Source organism: Pogona vitticeps, chromosome 5 (genome assembly GCF_051106095.1).
Source record: "Pogona vitticeps strain Pit_001003342236 chromosome 5, PviZW2.1, whole genome shotgun sequence".
NCBI classification, from domain to species: domain Eukaryota; kingdom Metazoa; phylum Chordata; class Lepidosauria; order Squamata; family Agamidae; genus Pogona; species Pogona vitticeps.
Window position 1 is genome coordinate 100,792,932 of NC_135787.1, and position 19,754 is coordinate 100,812,685.

The 19,754-nt window shown below is 41.1% G+C and overlaps 1 protein-coding gene and 1 long non-coding RNA gene across 3 annotated transcripts in view; one reads left to right on the plus strand and one right to left on the minus strand.

The window, feature by feature from the left end:
• Window positions 1-6,920: 6,920 nt before the first annotated feature.
• Window positions 6,921-8,136, minus strand: LOC110074997 (uncharacterized). The gene is made up of 2 exons (XR_002299892.3): window positions 8,000-8,136; window positions 6,921-7,745 (listed from the first exon to the last, which is right to left on the minus strand). It is a non-coding gene; the product is annotated as an uncharacterized LOC110074997 (long non-coding RNA).
• A 165-nt stretch (window positions 8,137-8,301) lies between these two features.
• The window catches only part of LRP6 (LDL receptor related protein 6), a 161,112-nt gene continuing 149,659 nt past the window's right edge, over window positions 8,302-19,754 (plus strand). For both annotated transcript variants that reach the window (XM_020785777.3, XM_073000909.2), the window contains exon 1: window positions 8,302-9,073. In XM_020785777.3, the coding sequence (XP_020641436.1) occupies window positions 9,019-9,073 (55 nt within the window). In that variant the 5' untranslated portion in view covers window positions 8,302-9,018. The remainder of the gene's footprint in view (window positions 9,074-19,754) is intronic.

Sequence of the window (19,754 nt, forward strand, 5' to 3'; positions counted from 1 at the left end):
TGAGAGAGTTCTAAGAAGAAAGCCATTTACAATTGCTGTTGTTTAAAAGGGACTCATATTATTGTTAATGGGGTCCATGTGGTGAATGTTCTTGAATGTTTTGCAAGCAGAAATGAAATAAAGTTTCAGGGTTTGGCAGTTAAACATGATCTTTTTAGAACAACAAGAAAAGTATGTTTTATCAATCAAGCTTGAAGTACTTGCAACATGTGGGGGGGAGAGGAAATTTTTCCACATGATGTTTTTGTTGAGAATTTTGATAATAATGTGTATTCTCATAACATCAGCAGAGTAAGGAGATATTTGGTTAGCAGAGATACTTATGACACTATGACACTGAGAGAGTAAAACCAACAACTTAGTCTATTTACATATATAGAGAGAGAATAAACATTCCTCTGGCAGTATAACAGGACATGAAGCAACACACAGCATAGGAAAAAGTGATCTGATTTACAGCAGATAAAGATGTTCATTTTACACGACTTATGTACAGTTCTGTGACCAATCAGAAAATACATAACTTCATTTTCTGTTACACCAAGTTTGATCATGTGCACAGCTGTAGAACATTAAGTCTTAATCCTTGATACCCATACCTGAATACAGTGAGTACAGTGACTGAGGTAAAATCAGCCATTTTACATTTAACTATACAATGTTCATATTTAATACATTTTCATATCAAAATCTCAACAGATTTGATCATTTAACTTTGTGATACAGCTTTTAGAAACAGTTGCCAGCTTTACATATAATTTGGCAGAAGCTTGCATTCAAAACTAGTATCTCTCGCTTGTTGTTACTCTCTTCCTGAAACTCCTATTACATGGTGCCTCACTTAGCGATCGCTCCGTTGAGCGATGAAATCGCTTAGCGACGGAGTTTAAGCGATCGCTTAGCGGTGGTCCCTATGGGGAAAATTCGCTTTGCGATGATTGCGGGGAAGTGATCATCGCAAAGCCCCCATTTTTGGCCAGCTGATCGGCGGTTTCAAAATGGCCACCAGGTAAACAAAATGGCCACCCGCTGTGTGTCCTCACTTTAGAGGCACCGAAAATGGCCGGCCCTATGGAGGATTTTCGCTTAAGGTTAGTTATGAAGCCCATAGGAACGCATTAATGGCGTTTTAATGCGTTTCTATGGGCTTTTAAATTCCCTTTAGCAATGAAATCGCTTAGCAACGTTTTTTCCTGCATGGATTAACGTCGCTAAGTGAGGCACCACTGTATATGAAGTCACTGAGGTGCCCTTCATAGGTTATAGCAGCTTATGGGATTGATTGGGAGACAATCACATGATAGAGTGGGGGCACATTATGGGGCAACGGGGGGGCCACTTAGCCTTTTCTCTGCCAGTGTCTTTCTCCTTCATCAGGTTCCTGCTGAACACTGTCTTTACCCTTACAGAGTTCCAAACCAATGTTTAAAGGTAAAGGTAAAGGTTCCCCTTGACATTTAGTCGAGTTGTGTCCGACTCTAGGGCGTGGTGCTCATCCCCATTTCCAAGCCGCAGAGCCAGTTTTCGTGGATCACGTGGCCAATGCGACTAGACACGGAATGCCATTATCTTCCCACCGTGGTGGTACCTATTTATCTACTTGCATTTTTACATGCTTTCGGACTGCTAGGTTGGCATGAGCTGGGACAAGCGATGAGAGTTCACTCCACCACGTGGATTCAATCTTACAACTGCTGGTCTTCTAACCTGGCAGTACAGAGGCTTCTGTGGTTTAACCCGCAGCGCCACCACATCCCTATAACCAATGGTTACCTCCCCCAAAAAAGTTTGGAAACTAATATGGTGCAGAAGCAACTGGAAAGTGTTTCAAGAGAAAAGTGGCTCTTAGCCTAATGGACTAAATGTTTATTGTAAATACAAGATGTCTAGTACTTGACACTTCATGGAGAAAGAGCAAGGTATGGGCAGAATAACATTACATCTTTAAAACTTATGTAGGAAAATAATTGTGTTCCTGTTGTTGGTTTGTGTTCTTCTCCCAAAGGATCATCCAAACATATATCACAAATGAATCAAACACAAATATCATTAAATCATCAGTACAGGGCAATCATGTCACTTGTTTACATGCCTTTATTCTGTTCAAACCACTGCAAGGCTAAATCAGCTTGTTATTATTTGCTGTATTTCATGCTAGAGATTCCAGCTAACAGTAGCATCATAGCTGAATTACATCAGCACTCAAAATGCATGCATTTGGATGATGGTTCCACCAAACTCAATAGAATATGTAACTACTGTATATGCATCCAGAACCAAGTACTTGCTTCTGTTTTTACAGATTCTTCAGTAGATAAATTTCTAATTGCTGCATTTGCACAGTCTTATTATCTTAAACAGGATTGCTTAAATCAAAGGAAATAAGTGGTGAATAAATTCCAAGATCATTTGAACAAGGCAGTCATATTAGTCTGTTTCAGCATATGTAGTAAGAAAATAAAAAAAAATTTGGAACCTTAAAGACTAATGTTTCAGGGTGAATTTTCATAGATTACAATCTACTTCATATCAGGCAAAAACAATCCATTTTCCCAGACACATAAATCTACTTCATTTGTCTGAGGAAGTGGATAATAATCTATGACGGTTGATACAGGAATAAATTGTTGATCTTTAAAGTGCCCAAACTCTTTTGTTTTTACTTTTGTTATAATTTCTGGTTCATGTAGCCATCAGAAAAAATCCAAACTAACTTGAAGCCACTATCAATAAAATGCTGTTGTTGGTGCTATCCAGTCACTTTTGGTTTTTGGTGATTCTGCTAGGATTTTTGAAGTATGTGAGATGTTCAAAGAGAAGTGTGCCTTCACTGCCCCACCAAGCTGTCACCACAGAGCAGGGATTTGAATTCATATGTCCTAAATCTATCCATTATACCACACTGGCACTCCTCAACATAATTACAGAATTACAATTTGGGGGAAAAGCAAAAAGTAGAAAACAACAAGTACACATACTCCTGAAGTGCTGATGTATGTCAGTGGCCCGGAGAACCTGTTTAGAGCCAGGAATTCAAATATCTGCTGTGCCTTTTGGCAGAGGGGCCAGTCAATATACCCAGAGTGTGTGTGGCTGATGGGGTTAACCACCATGGACAAGCTGCACAGTCTCACAGGAGGAGGGACTGGTAAACCACTTGTTAGTGTTTTGTATATAGAAGACTTTGAGAGGGTTACGATTTGTTAGAATCATAGAATCACAGAAATGTCATAGGGTTGGAAGTGACCTTGGAGGTCTTCTAGACCAACCCCCTGCCCAAGGCAGGAGACCTCATACCATCCCGGACCTCATACCATCCTGGACAGATGGCTGTTCAATCTTTTCTTGAAAACCTCCAGTGATGGGGCACCCACAACATCGGGGGGCAAGCTGTTCCACTGCTGAATGGTTCTCACTGTCAGGAAATTCCTCCTTATTTCCAGGTGGGATCTCCCTCTGACAAGTTCCCACCCATTGGTTCTTGTCCTACCCTCAGACGCAATGGAGAATAAATTGATGCCCTCTTTTCTGTGGTAGCCCTTTGGATATTGGAAGACTGCTATCATGTCTCCCCTCAGTCTTCTCTTCATTAAGCTAAACATACCTAGTTCTTTTAGTCATTTTTCATAGGATTTAGCCTCCAGTCCCCTTATCATCTTTGTTGTTCTTCTCTGCACCCTTTCCAGAACCTCAGTGTCTTTTTTTGTACTGTGGTGACCAGATCTGGACACAGCACTCCAAGTGCAACCTCTCCAGAGTGGTATAGAGTGGTACTATCACTTCCCATGATCTTGATGCTATCCCCCTGTTGATGCAGCCTAGGACTATGTTAGCTTTCTTGACAGCTGCAGCACACTGCTGACTTATCCTTAGGCGGTGATCCACCAGGACACCTAAATCCCTTTCACAGGTACTACTATTGAGTCAGGTAGCACCTATCTTTTACCTCTGCCTCTGATTTCTCCTGCCTAAGTGCAAGACCTTACTTTTCCCACCACTGAACTGCATCTTATTGGATAGAGCCCAATGTTCAAGTCTGTCTAGAATCCTTCTGAATGTTGTGTCTATCTTCCAAAGTATTAACAATTTCCCCCAGCTTTGTGTCATTTGATAAGTGCTCCTTCAATCCTCTCATCCAGGTCATTTATGAAGATGTTAAAGAGCACTGGGCGCAAGACAGAACTCTGAGGGACCCCACTGCACACTTCCTTCCACATAGATGTGGTTCCATTGAGGACCACACGCTGAGTGTGGTTGGTCAGCCAGCTGCAAATCCATCAGGTAGTTGCGCTGCCTATCCCACTTTGTTCTACTTTATGCAGAGGTACGTTGTGGTCTACCTTATCAAATGCCTTAATGAAGTCTAAGTATACTACTTGCTATATCCACTGCGTTTCCTTGGTCCACTTTATCAAAGAAGGCAATAAGATTTGTTTGGCATGACCAGTTATTAACAAACCATGCTTTTGGACTTGATTGCACATAAATATAAATTAAACATACTCCTCAGAACATGGGGATCCAAAGGTTTCTTTCTTATTATTTCTTATAATCATTAACATTTCAGATAAGGCCCCATATAGGTTTAACAAATGAAGCTTTACTTTTCCCAATAACGTCCCCAATTTCATTTTATTGCTTCTGACACCACTGTCACAAAGTGTGTTTCCCCATAATGTTCAAAGACAAAAGATCCACACTCTTCAACCAAGAGACCTAGAACTATCCTCCTCCATCACCAAACTGAAAAAAATCAACATCATGTATTCGCGAAGGCTTTCACGGCCGGGATCTGATGGTTGTTGTGGGTTTTTTGGGCTCTTTAGCCGTGTTCCTAACATTTCGCCAGTCTCTGTGGCCGGCATCTTCAGAGGACAGCACACATCTGCAATTGGTTAATGATAGGCCGTCATCAGCACATTAGTAATGACTCATTCCAAATCTCCAGACAATCTCACTGTTGATTCATGTAGTTATCAAATGCAGTTGGACACAAGATAGTCTCTTGTAGGATCCCACTGCTCAGAAAACACTGATCCTAGCAGTAGACCTTCAGTGCTGTATTCTGCAACTTGCTTTCCAGATGAAGACCAGAACCTCCTTAGTACAATTCCTCTGATCCATCCAGGATACTATGGTCTATAACACAGTATATAAATCAAATTAACCAGATGGATAGGTGGATGGATGGCTGGATGGTGGAATCCAGGTAATTTGCCCTCAAACGGCTTAGCCAATGACTCATCATAGACTACTAATGGATCCTTTACATCCTACTGTCAGCCAGGCTAAAACTTGTGATGGCTACATGGAAGAGCATTACTGGATTGAGCAGAGACATGATCGTGGTGGAACACAGTTTCTTTACTATCATCATCAGCAGAGTGTAGGCTCAAATATAGTTTCTTATCAGAGTTTTATTTATTACATTTATATCTCACTTTCTCCAATGATCTCAAGGCAGTGTACATCATTCTTCTCTTCCCCTTTATCCCCAGAATGTCAGTCTGAAGGTGTCCCAGTGAGTTTCAAAGCTGAGTGAGGATTTTAATTGTGATCCCTAGTCCAACACGCTAACCAATGGGCAAATCAACACATTATCCCTCACTTAACTGTTTCACATCCCAGTTCCTGTCAAAACAAGTGAATTAATAACCTCTGCTGAATGAAAGAGGTCAGGAAAAGTGAGGTGATCCTATCAACCATCTAAATCGTCTCTCTATTCTAATTAGGGATTGGGCAGGAGTTGCAGCCATACCAAAGTGAAATTCCTGAAACATTCACAAATATTCCCCATCAGCCTTGGGGCCATGAAGGGTGTATTGGAAGGCCAAATTCAATTTTAGGTAAGTTCCTGGTGGGGAGTGCATTCTAGTATTGGATAGGGATAAAGGCAACATGAGATCATAAATCAGAGCTGTAGCAACTGATTTCAATACATGGAGCAAGTGGTACTGACTCACACATACTCTACTTGGGGCATGGGTATCAGAGACCTCCTTCCCTCCTAGTTTGGCAATACCTCCCTTTCAGAAGAAAGAAACAAAACTGAGTCATTGTTTAAATAGTGGGTTGGAGCCAGAATTAATACTTGGGGAAGACCTATTGGGATTTTCAGAAGTTTTAAAAATCATTTACTCCTGGAATGACTTAATTGGTTGAGCTGATCTCTTCATTCATGTGTAGTAATGGAAATGTTTGACATAACTTCATCATGCTGTACATTTGCCTGCCTTTGCTTCACACCACTGGTTCCTGTGCAGACAGCTAGGGAAGGCAACCATATGTAAGCATCTGGCTTATTTTCACAAAAAATGAGCAATGAATGCTTGGTACATCTGGTGTCTCACTAGAAATCTATATAAATACTCCCATATTGCTTTATTAATAACTCCAACCATCCCTCCCAACTGACTTGGCTTAAGTGGAGTCCTGGGTTAGCAAGTGCTTATAACATTACAGGAATGTTTACAGGAGTTGTAGGCAAATGCAGAGTTTGTCACCAGATATTAGATATTAGTTCTGATCTAGTCGTCAATTACTACCATTTCCCGGAAAATAAGACCTAACCTGAAAATAAGCCCTCATATGATTTTTCAGGATGCTCGTTATATAAGCCCTAACCCAAAAATAAGCCCTAGTTAAGTGAAAGCCTGCCCTCCACCATTGTGCAGCACCCAGAAGACGATGACACGACTGTATTTGAATAAACATGGATGGTTGTAAATTTTAAAAAAATCCCCTGAAAATAAGCCATAATGCATTTTTGGAGCAAAAATTAATATAAGACCCTGTCTTATTTTCGGGGGAACATGGTAGGAAGCCATGGAAGCTGGTAGGGAGTAAAATGGAAGAAAATCTTACATGTGAAAAGGGTGGAGAATTGTTGATGGGTTTTTTTTTCCAGGTGAACACAGAAATAAGGGTAGAAAATATGTCTTAAGTATATTGATCAGGTTTCCAAAGTTATCACACATACATTCACATTGCTTCCATTAGCATGTAGCATATTGTTCATAATTTACTTTAGTATACAAAATTGCTAGTTGGCATATTTGTGACATTTACTGCACATTCTGTCTTATACATGCTTACTTTAAAAGAAGCAAAACTTACTCTTTCATTCAAAGGTACAAATTACTCAGTTCTGTACAAGCAAATTGCAAATACACCCGCTATTAAAACAAAGAGTGTTTTGGAAACTCTCCTCCAGTACCACATTTCAAACAAATCAATTTTTTCCGTCAGCTTCTTTACTATCCAGTTTTCACGCCCATACATGTGTGTGAGTTAATGAATTAATTAACCAATTAATTAATAAATCAATATTTTAAAGTTTTACATTTTATACATATTTAATTTTGTGAAGTCTTATGCAATAATGTATTCTTCAATGCCATATGAAATTTTAAAAAACCCTCATTCATGGCGACCACTGATCAGAAATACAAGAGTTTGGATGGACTTGGTCTCAAGTGATACATCTTTGCACTTGATTATCTTTTCTATTTTCCTTCATTGCCGCCCTTCCAAGTCAAGGTCTTCTGATTTTTCGGTTGTAATGTTCATTTGGATTGATGGCTGAACCAAAGTATTTTGAAATCTCTGTTGAGATTTACGCATACTGTACTTTTCACAGCATGTGTTTCGATGTCATCTGCAAACCTGCCAAGGATCTTTTTTTAAAAATCATGTTTCTTCATCGACAAAAGGAGCTAAACATTCTGCACTGGCCGGTCAGAAATCTTACGGAAGAAAGAAAGGAAACGTATTGACTTAGTTCTAGATTCGTGTATGTTACATTATGTAAGACCCTTACATTCCTGTCAGCCAGGCTCCCAGCATCCTCCCTCTACGGAGTGCTTGTGCACAGCTAATACTGTATCTCAATGGAAGAAAGGGAATTAAATCATGACCAGCCCTCCCCCCCCACACACTTCGCCCCTTCCCTCAGGCTGGCCTCTCCCTCTCCCGCCGTCAGTCAGGGCTACACGTTCACCTGGAGAAAAACAGCGGCGCCTCAGCCGCCTTTGTGCCTGTGCGGCTTGCTCTCGCTATATTCCTGAAAGTAGTTCCGACAGTTCTCAGGTCCAGGGTGTTACGCAGCGGAGAACCTAATCAATTTATTTTAAAAAAAAGAAAGAAAAGAAGGCGTTAAATGAGTCCCTCAGGAATGCGACTGGGGTTGTTGTTTTCCATTCCCTTTGGAAGATGGGAAGGACGGTGGTTTCAAACTTCTCTCGGGGAGTCTCGCCTGCTTCGAGCAGACAGGCGAAGCCAGAAAGGAGTGAGCGTGGGGATATGGCTCTCTGTTATGTGTGGCTACGCTGGCCGTGAGGAGGAGGAGGAGGAGGAGGAGGAGGGCGGCGGTGGGAGGGTTTTTTTTTTTTGCATTCGGCGAGCGAGGAGAGGGGAGGAGGCCGGGGCGGAATGTGTGCCTGCGCCTCTTTTCTCTCACACTCACTCACTCAGTCTTCCGAAGAAGAGGAGGAGGAGGAGGAGGAAGAGCTTCCTTGGAAAGGAAGGAGGAAGGAGAGGAAGGAAGGAAGGAGTTATAAGCGGGGAAGGAAGGCTCGCCTCCACAGCAGCAGCAGGAGCCGCCGTTGCTGCCGCCGCCGCCGTGTCTCTTGGTTTCAGGAGGTGGCTGAGGCAGAAATGGAGGAACGGGTTGGCCTCCTCTCCTTTTTCTGCCTGGGCAGGGAGCGAAGGGCAAAGTAGTCTTTTTAAAAGCCCAAAAACAAAAGAGAAAAGGGCAGTTTCGGTGCCGCTTCGTCCTGGTGGTTCCTTTCCCAGTCTGTTTTTGTTATTGCTTCCTTTCTCTCGCCCCCAACCTCTCGAAAGTATGAGAGAGCGGCAGAGGTGGTGGTGGTGGTGCTGCTGCTCCTCTTCGTCTTCTCCTCAGCCTCCTTTTCCTTCCCCGCTGCTCGCCCCACTACCGCTACGACGACGACGACCACCGCCACCTTCTCCTTCCTCCCCTTCGCCTCCCCGCCGCCGGTGAGAGCCCGAGGAGAGAAGATGGGCGCCGTCCTGAGGAGTCTCCTAGTCTGCGGTTTATGTTCCCTAACGAAAGGTGAGAGCGAGAAGAGGCCGGGCAAGGAGGCCAAAAGTTGCCGAAGAGCTCTTTGAAAAATGGGGCGTCCCCTCCCCCCCAGTTGTGGGGTAGAGATTCGCATCTGTAGTCTAGGTGAGGGGAGAGAAAGGGAAACAAGGGCCTGCCTGGGCTGCTGGGGAGAGGAGGGGAGCGGAGGGGCCCACTGGAAGGGAGCAGAGCTCCTTTATATATTTTATTTTTCAGGGGTTTTCTCTCAGGAAACTTCCCCCAAATCCTTGAGCATTGAGGCCAACTGCCAGGATTTTGCAGAAGGGAGAGCTTGCCAGAACAACATAGGTGTTTCTGCAAACTGTTCTATGTCATGGATGGTTATTATTATTTTTTCCAGGTATTCTTCCTAGTTAGATTATTGATCCTTGGGGAATCATAACTTAGAAAAATTGTTGCTGAAGGATTAATAGTTAAGAAATATGTGCTTTAAAAATATTTTTGGCCAGCAAATAGCCCAATGGATGCCAGTTTGCTATTGAGAGAAATAGGATTTCCTGCAAATTTAGCATGCCTGGAATTGCAGTCCTATCGGACCTCCATTTGGATGTGCTAATATGCTGTAGTTGTCCTAAATGCAATACTTGAGTATAGTCCACATTGAAACTTGCATGAACAACTATGGTTAAGATGAGGCTGGAAGATTTAATAAAGCAAGTACCAAGTAGGCTTTGGGTCATAACAGCAGACTGAACCATTACCTGTCCACCCTGAATCAAGTCCCTCCATAATTCTTATGGGCTACTCTTTTCTAACTGGGCGAGAGAACATCTGGACTATGGGGTTGGAAGAGTTGACTTAGGTTCCAATCTGAAATACAGTTGTTTTGGACATGAGTTCTGATGAGTGAAATAAGTGTAATAATTTATATTTTGATCCTAATCAGGTTTATTCAGAGATGACCTGTACAACACTGCCTTTTTTTTTTTTTTGAGAAAAAGGGTGAAAAATAATCAGTATTCTAATGTGGCTGATGTTCTTTAGCCAAGAATCTCATGCAAATGCTTCTTTATTTGCATGTGTACAGGAAGGAGCGTCTTTATAGGGTAAGAAATGTTTAGTCATGTTCTCTACTTCATTTTGAGCAAAATGAAAGAAAAGTTTTTATTTCAAAGGCCTGGTTGAATTCATATTTGTTCACACCAGAAACAAAGACAAGATACGTGTTTATTCAGTACAGTATCCTTATTTATTTCTTACCATATTCCTATGCATACTTTTTGTAGTGCTGAACAGAGGCATTAGATTCTGTACACCTGATTTACTGTACTGCTTCAAATACCATTTATTAGAAATCTTTGTTCACATCTATCTCACAGCTATCTCTTTTCATTGCAGTAGAAAAAGAATAATGCTTTTGTGTTTGTGTAAAAGAAGGAATGCTGTCTCAGTTTTTACAGATTCCTCTGCCAACATTGTGTTGTTTTAATGAAATTGTATGAAGCTGGATTGGAGGTGCTCTGCACAGCAAGTTGATTGATAATCGCTGGGAAAAGTATTCTCCTACTCCGCACTCTAGGCATCTGTTTCATATATTGCATCCTCCAAGGAAAATAGTATACATATTTATATGCATGATGTAAGGCCAGCTATTCCACTTTTAAAAGGAAAATTGATTTAATTGGATCTCTGATTTTCAGAGAAAAAAAGTGATGTTTGGATTAGCTTTTTCCAGTATTGTTGTGCTGTTCATAATTACATAACTTAGTTCACGTTACAGTTAAAGAGAAAAAAATGCAAAACTCCAAAGGATCTTGGTAGAAATGTACAGTATGTATTTCTCCACAAGTGTAATGCAAATTTTCCTGTTTCTATCAACTTTCACAGATCTGATGCTTTATAGGGGAAATGTTTCTAGAGATGGTTATTGTATAGTCTGTTCTGGATGTCTCTTCTTCCACTTTAATTTTTTTTCATGTGCCATCAAGTCAATTGTGGCTTATGATTACCCTTTTTAACGGTATTCCAGGTAGACAATACTCAGAAGTGGTTCACCATTTTGTTCTTCTGGGGATACCTTGGGACTCTACAGCTTACCTAAGGACACACAGGCTGACTGTTCTCCCTGGAGGCATGGTGGGGAATCAAAGTCTCAACCTTCAGCTCTGCAGCCAGATACCTAAACTGCAGAGCTATCCAGATAGCCGTCCACATTAATTCCAAAGGCAAAATCTTGCATCAAAAACAACAATCCACCAGTAATTGATCCTGGGCAGACCTTTTTACCATTAATGGAAGCTACATAAAAACACTAAGTTTTCTGCAAGTTTTTCACAGAAACGAAAAGGGTATTGTGGATATTTTGTAGGCATTTTGGTAGTATTTGCTACTCTGCAAAAGTGTGTTAGCTTTCCCCTCGTATTTCCCATTGAAATTAGTAAGTAGGAGTGCCCCTGATTCTTGCTGAAGCCTGACTGAAGGGTTCAGAGAAGGTGGAGGAGCCCCATAGTGGGGCAGAGCAGACTTCATGGAGCCCCTGGTAAATCCATGGAAGTCTCTGTGGAGTTTCTGCTAGGACCTGATTTACTGTATGTTAGGAATTGGTTCTGGATCCCTGGGATCCAAAGGACATTCACTCTCATAACGTATTTTCAGATCAGGTGGCAAACCATGCCAATTGCAGGCTGAAATAGTTATTTTTTGACCCATTGTTATCTGAAAGAATAAAAAAGATGAAGTCAGCCACGTAACTAACATTGATCTCTGGTTTTCCTGCACAAGTTTTGTTCAGATGACTAGGAATTGTGTGGGAGAGCACCATTCCTGCTTGTACTGTTTCATTCCTTTGTAATGAAAATAACACGACAAGTCGGTTGGGAATTTAAGAATATAGGGCATGTGTGGCTTGGTAAAAATACTAAGGAACAGATATTACCTGCACAGAGTAGGGATAGGCCTGAGTATGGTGAGGTTAAGTGTGGTGTACATTTGTTAGCCTGCTGGTGAATGGTGCCAGCCTGTCATAGGTTAGAGATGGACAGGGCATTGAAATTAGACTGGGAGACCAGTTGCATGTTCCTACTTTCTTGCTTCCTGTGAAGCTCACTGGGTAGACCGTCATTGTCCAAAGATAGGGAGCATGTTGTCCTCCGAACTGACTTGGTCTGTTTTCATGTGTGCAGCAGTTACACAGCAGTGAGACAGAAGTTACTATTTGTTAGGTAGTAATGACAACCATGTGTTCAAGTACTGTTTGTCACATTTGCATGCCAGTTTGTGTAAGAGGGAGAGAGAGATGTTCTGTCAAGTTGGAACCAATTCAGAATAAATCTAACAGGGTTTTCAAGGTGAGATATTTAAGGAGTGGCTTTACCAATTTGAACCCAGGTTTCCTGAGACCTACCCCAATACTGGATACCTGCAGTTTTGGTGTATTCTTATGGTCTGAAAGAGCAGAAATGTGCAAAGAGAGTCATTTACTTTATGTCCTCTGAAAGCCACACAGTAATTAACTTATATTAACTAGGCAAGTCTTCCTATGTATTACCTTTTGGAATCCTGCATAGGGATCCTTCTGATTATGTGAAGTTTTATGTAAGCAAAGTAAGGATGGAAAGTGAAATATACCCAAATATTGAAAGTTTCACAGCTGGAATTCATGACCAGGCTCCGGAGAGTTAGTCTTTACCTTTTTTCCACTATTAAAAATGTTGCTCACATAAAGCATGCATCAAGGGACTATCAAATATTTATGTTACATCCTGGTGCAACATTATTGCTATGAGCAGTGCAGCTGTGATGCCAGGCCATTGCTGGAAGAAACAAAAAATATATGCATTTTACAAAAATAGCTCTCAGAGGTATATACTACAGGGAAAAAGCATGCACCTATGAGGAAAAATAATGATATTTGTTTTCAGTAGAGTGTAGTAAACCTTTTTTTAATAAAATAAAATAAAACAAATGCTGTATCCAGGCCTTCCTTAGTTGTCCAGCTGCTTGAGTTTCATCTGCCTCTGTCATAAGCCTTTAACATTTATTTTAAAAATCAGAGTAACTGTTTTAAGTACAAGCATGCCAGTTGAATTATACATGAAAGTATAATAAATCACTGGCAATGAAATTTCTCTGTTACTGAATTTCCAAACAGAGAAAGCGCTATTTTTAAAAATCCTATTCAAGAGGAATACAGTACTGATCTAAGATGGGCTTTAATGCAGAGCTCAAAAGCAATAACATATCCACTGGTCATCAGAAAAATTCTGGGGCAGTTAAAAGTTAAAAATTATCACATTGAAAATAATACATATTCTGGCCATCAACATTAAAAGAATTTTAAGAAAGCCAAAAATTAAAAAAAATCAGATTGAAGAGAAAAACTAGTAGAATAAAAATAGGAACAAAATTGAAAATGTACTTACTTACTTACTTATTGATTGAAATATTGGTCAAAGGCAGCAAAGTGTACCAACATTTTCTCTGATGCTTAAAGATAATAAAGGACATGCAATCTTTCCACAGTTTCCTTTCTTCCACATTAGATAGGCACTTATTTACCCTCAGAAGGCAGGGGCATTCAGGTAAGGGTTTCTGGTGAACATCTTAGAATGAATAGAAGCATAGAATAGTGAAGTTGAAAGGGGCCTATAAGGCCATCAAGTCCAACCCCCTGTTTGATGCAGGAATATAAATCAAAGGATATCTGCCAGGTAGTTGTCTAAGTTTCTCTTAACTGCCTCTAGCATTGGGGCACTCACCCCCTCTCAAGGTGATTGGTTCCACTGTTGAACTGCTCTAACAGTTAGGAAGTTTTTCTTGATATTCAACCTAATCTGGCTTCCTGTAACTTCCTGTAACATGAGCCCATTGTTGCATGTCCTGCACTCTGGGATGAAAGAATAGCTTCACATAAAGGCCTGCTGGATCAGGCTAAGGGCCCATCTAGTCTAGCTTTATGTATCTCACAGTGGGCCCACCAGATGCCTCTGGGAGCACACGGGACAACTAGATATCTGTCTCCTGATACACCTCCCCTGCATCTGGCATTTTGAGGTACCTTCCTTTTAAGCCTGGAGATCATACATCCCATCTTGGCCTGTACAGTTAGGTCCAAACATAACTGGTCACTGACACAGGTTTTGTTAATTTGGCTGTTTAGCAAAACAAATTCAGGTTACAATTAAATAATGAATATGGGCTTAAAGTGCAGTCTCTCAGCTTTAATTTGAGGGTATTCACATCCAAATTGGAGGAAGGGTTTAGGAATTACAGGTTTTTAATGTGTAGCCCCCTCTTTTTCTAGGGGCAAAAGTAATTGGACAATTGATTCAAGCTGTTTAATGGACAGACGTGGGCTATTTCTTTGTTATTTCATCATCAATTAAATAGGTAAAAGATCTGGAGTTGATTCCAGGTATGGTCATTTGCATTTGGAAGCTGTTGCTATGACCCCACAACATGCGTTCAAAGGGGCTCTCAATGCAAGTGAAACAGGCCAACCTTAGACTGCAAAACAAAACAGAAATCCATATCATAGATAGCAGGACCATTAGGAGTGGCCAAATAAACAGTTTGGTACATTCTGAGAGAAAACACACACACACACACACGCACACACGCACACACGGTCTGGATGTCCACAGAAGACAATAGTGGCAGATGATTGTAGGATTCTTTCCATGGTAAAGAAAAACCCCTTCACAACATCCAGCCAAGTGAAGAACACTTTCCGGAAAATAGGCATATCATTATCCCAAGTCTACCATAAAGAGAAGTCTTGACAAGGTGCAAACCATTCATAAGCCTCAAGAACAGAAAGACCAGATTAGACTTTGCCAAAAAATATTTTTCAAAGCCAGTCCAATTCTAGAAGAGCATTTGTTGGGACAGATGAAACTGTGATCAACCTGTACCAGAATTGTGAGAAGAAGGAAGTATAGAGAAGGCTTGGAACAGCTCATAATCCGAAGCATGCCACATCATCTTTAAAACATGGTGGAGGCAGTATGATGGCATGTGCATGCATGGCTTCCAATGGCACTGGGTCACTAGTGTTTATTGATTATATGACAGGAGACAAGCAGCCAGATAAATTCTGAAGTATATAGGGATATATTATCTGTTCAGATTGAGCCAAATTCAGTGACGTTGATTGGACAGTGCTTCACTTTACAGATGAACAGTGACCCAAAACATACTGCAAAAGCAATTTAGGAGTTTTTTGAGGCAAAGAAGTGGAATGTTCTTCAATGGCCAAGTCAGTCACCTGATCTCAGCCCGATCAAGCATTCATTTCACATGCTGAAGACAAAACTTAAAGCAAAAAGACCCATAAATAAACAACAATTGAAGACAGCTGCAGTGAAGGCCTGGCAAAACACCACAAAGTAGGAACCCCAGTGCTGTCCATGTGTTCCAGACTTCAAGCAGTCATTGCCTGCAAAGGATTCTTGACAGAGTATTAAATATGAAGATATTATGGTTCTGTTAATTTGTCACATATTGGCCCCTGAAATAAGGGGACTGTGTATAAAAATAGTTGTTTTTCAAACATTTCATACAATATTTTTGTTCAACCCCTTGATTTAAAGATGAAAGTCTGCACTTCTGTTGCATTTCAGTTGTTTCATTTCAAGTCTATTGTACAGAGATAGAATTATGAAAATTGTCTCAGTGTGCAGTTATTTCTGAACCTAACTATAGGACGTTAGGTTTCAATTGTTGAAAACCATGTGGATGAACCCTTAGTCTAGCAAATATCTTAAATCAGTTGTTCCCAAAATTGGGTTTCCAGATCTTCTTGGCTTAAAATTCCCAGAAGTCTTCACTACTAGCTGTGCTGGCCAGGATTTCTTGGAGTTGTAGTCCAAGAACATCTGGGGATCAAAGTTAGGAACCACTGTCTTAAGTGGTTTCTAACTTGCATTTGTAGTAAATGAATTATTGAAATTTGTGAGCTGTATTTGTTTCATTTTTATAACAGTAAAGCTATATATTCCACCAGGAACCAAGGATGAGAAAATAGCTTTTTAAGATGATTTCTGTATGTAGATCTTCCTTTAGCTTTTTCAGAATCAGTGGTTTGATTTTGAAAATACTTCTCTTTTTTGGCCCCTTCCCCAAGAAAACATCTGCCTGCTATTGTTTGTATTCTACACAAATATGCAGTTGTTACCTTCAAATTCAGAACATTTTTAGGTTACTGTTGGTTACATGCAGTGTTTCCACTACAATACTAGCTATAAGTATCACATATGTAACAGTTTCAGTGTAAACGTCTACTGTACTAAAAAAGATTTAATGCTATTATGAGCTCTTAAGGAGTGAGTATTCCTATCCTAGTCCTTTGGCTTGAAGTTTCTTTTATTATTTCCATGACTATGCAGTTCTGTTTGTGTGTGTGTCTGCAGAGAGGTACAGAATTTGCTGCCCTGGAAGTATTGATGAGCCACTTTTCTCTTATAGTTTGCTTTTTAAGGATAGATTACAAACATTAATGGAGCCAAAGTAGTAATAGTCAAAAATTGAATTTGGTTTTTAAGGACTGATTATTGAATGTTGGGAACAATTATGGTTCACTATTTCTATAACATTCTACTTGTGAATGACTAGGTAGCCCCTTAGAAGATAGAGATGAAGCTGCTTAGGTTCAGAGTGAGTGTCCTAGCCTAGTGGAATGTGTGATTTTGAATATCATGCTATGACATACTGTAATTGGTGGTAGTTTGGGGTAGGAGTTGTAAAAAAGCAAGTCTGAAGTTCTCATGGCTTTGTGGTTTTTTGGATTCTATTGTGCTTGATGAACTTTGAGACTGATACAGAAATAAAAGATTTTCTTACATGAATTGAGAACTAAACCTTACAGGGCAGAATACTTTTGGGAGAAACTACACAGAAGGAGAAGTGCACAAACAGTTCTCTTCTTTGGAAGAGTGTCCATTACACAGGTGGCCACATGACAGATTTTGTGACCACTGCACATGACAGACTGCTAAAGAGGAGGGACTACCTGTATGGATCCCCTTTCTCACATGGTTTCTCCCAACAGGATTCTTCCTATGATATGTAATAGGTATGTGTCATTTGGATTTTTTTGGACTATGACTTCTGCAGGTAATTAGGTGGTCCCTGTAACCAGTGCCAGTCAGCAAACTGGTTGCAGCATTTTGAATCACCTGAAGTTCGTGAACATTTTTCAAAGGCAGCTGCAGTAATCTAGATCAGTGGTTCTTAACCTTTTTGAAAGAAACGCCCCCTTGAGCCATTGAGGATGTTATCATCGCCCCCCTCCCTGAGGTGATATCTTACCTACCTAGCTACCTACCTACCTACCTACCTAGTCTCCCTCCCCACCCGGGTGCGAGGCAGCGCTTCACGGGGCGAGGATGAGGACCCAAGAGAACCTTTCCTTCCACCTGATCCACACTCAGTGCTGCCCTAAAGAAGAAAGGCAAGACATGGCAGGTAGAAAGAGCTGGATCATCTGGCGGCAGCAGCAGCACCAGATCTACTGCCAGCACTGCGGCTGCAGTCGCCTTCACAGGTTTGGCTCACTCCAGCGCCCCCCTACCGCCCCCCTTCTGTTCTTTCGCCCCCACACCGCCCCTTTTCGTTCTACTGCCCCCCTGAAAAATGAAATCGACCCCTGGGGGGCATTATTGCCCACGTTAAGAACCACTGATCTAGATCAGTGGTTCTTAACCTTTGTTACTCAGATGCTTTTGAACTGCAACTCCCAGAAACCCCAGTCAGCACAGCTGGTGGTGAAGGCTTCTGGGAGTTGCACTCCCAAACTCCTGAGTAACCCAAGGTTAAGAACCAGTGATCTAGATGATTGGGAACTAAGGCACGTGTCACTGTTGCCAGATCAGACATCTCAAGAAACAGATGCAGCTTTAACTGGGCAAATCCAGTGGTATTCAAGAGAGCTTATTTAACAATGGTTTTATTACTGCCTACTTTAGGTAGTGTATGCTGGTACCCTGACTTACTGCACCACTTCCCTTATATAATGAGTTGTTCCCCCCTCCCCCACCACCTTAATTGCTTCTATATGCGTGGAAGGAAAAGGGTCCTGGAGACACATAGTGGCTCTCACCTTTCCAAGCACCCTTTTCACATCCTCATGCTGCACAACTGAAACATACATTTTTGTAGCTCATACAAAGGCATATGCACAGAACCAATGTCAACTATGGCATCTAAACAAGAGTGATTCTGAGTGGTCTTGTCTGCAAAGTACTGTGCAGAATCTTCACAGTGGGTAGTTGAGTGGCCAACAGTTATTTTGGCCCATTTAAATGGAACTTGCAGAGTAGTTAACTCACCAAATCCCTACTGATTTCAATGGGCATAGTCTAGTGTGACTTACTGCACTAAGCAACAGGTTTTCAGCCAGTCCCCTTGTGCATGTTGATCATTCATGTATTTTTAATGGCTGATTTTGTTAAAATAATAAATAATAGTTGTGTGTTGTCTAGTTGATTTTGACTCCAGCCGCAAAATTTTACTTCTACTTGCGACCAGAGCTTCCACTTGCGAACAGAAAAGGCAGGGAAAAATGTGAGAAATTCAAATTTCTAACTATAGGTGGTGACGAGGCTGCTTCTTTGTAGCTCTTTCGCCCCAGCAGTTAGAGAGTGCATCCCAGGACGCTTCGGACTGCCTCCTTCTGCTTCTGAGTGAGCGTGTGTGTATGTGTTTTCAGGGAGGCTTCAGGCTGCCTGGTAAGGTAAGGTACTGTTTTCTGCTTTTTAAAAACTGTTCTGGGTATTTTTGCAGCGTGGTTTAGAGCTGAGGGGGTTATGTTTCTGTGCTGTGATGGGTCTTGGGGGGTTGTTTAGTTTTTTTGGCCCCCCCCATTTCTGATGGGTTTTGAGGGATTGGTTGCTTTTTGGAGTGTTTTTTTCCCATTTCCGATGGGTCTTGGGGGTTTGTTGGTTGGTTGGTTTTCCCCCCTATTTCTGATGGGTCTTGGGGGGTTTGTTTATTTTTTGGCTTCCCCCATTTCCAATGGGTCTTGGGGGTTTGGTTGCTTTTTTGGGGTTGTTCCCCATTTCCAATGGGTCCTGTATGCTTCCCTTGCTTTTTCCTTTGTTTTCTTTACATTTCCAACCTGCCCTCTTTGTTCTCTGTGCATTTTCGATCTGCTCTGTTTGTTTTCTGTGCAATTCCAATGGGTCTTGCACACACCCCCTCCCGTTTGGCTAGAAGGGATTAATTGCATTTCAGTGCATTCCTATGGGAAATGGTGCTTCAACTTACGACCATTTCGAGTTACGTCCATCTTCTGGAACGGATTATGGTCGTAAATTGAGGCACCACTGTATTAAAAATAAAGAGCAAATTAAAAATTTATTTTTCAGACTCCATAGACCAAGTATTCCCCCCCTTCATTTTAACACTACCCATACTGCAACAGGACGATACCTTAGAATATAAGGAGAGTTGGAAATGAAAGCAGTACAAATTGTTAGTGTAACAATTTTAGCAAATCAGGCAAAATCCAAAGGAAAAAAGGACAAAAAACAAGTGGCATCCTAAATACTATTATATTTTCACATGTGCTTTTGTGGATCAAGTCCACTTCTTCAGACGTATGGAATAAAATGAAATACAGAGTGAAATACAGAATAGATAAGTAAAACATACAAAACTTTAATTCAATTCGAGTCTTGAGTGTATGGTTACATCTCACATGCAGTAATTTATG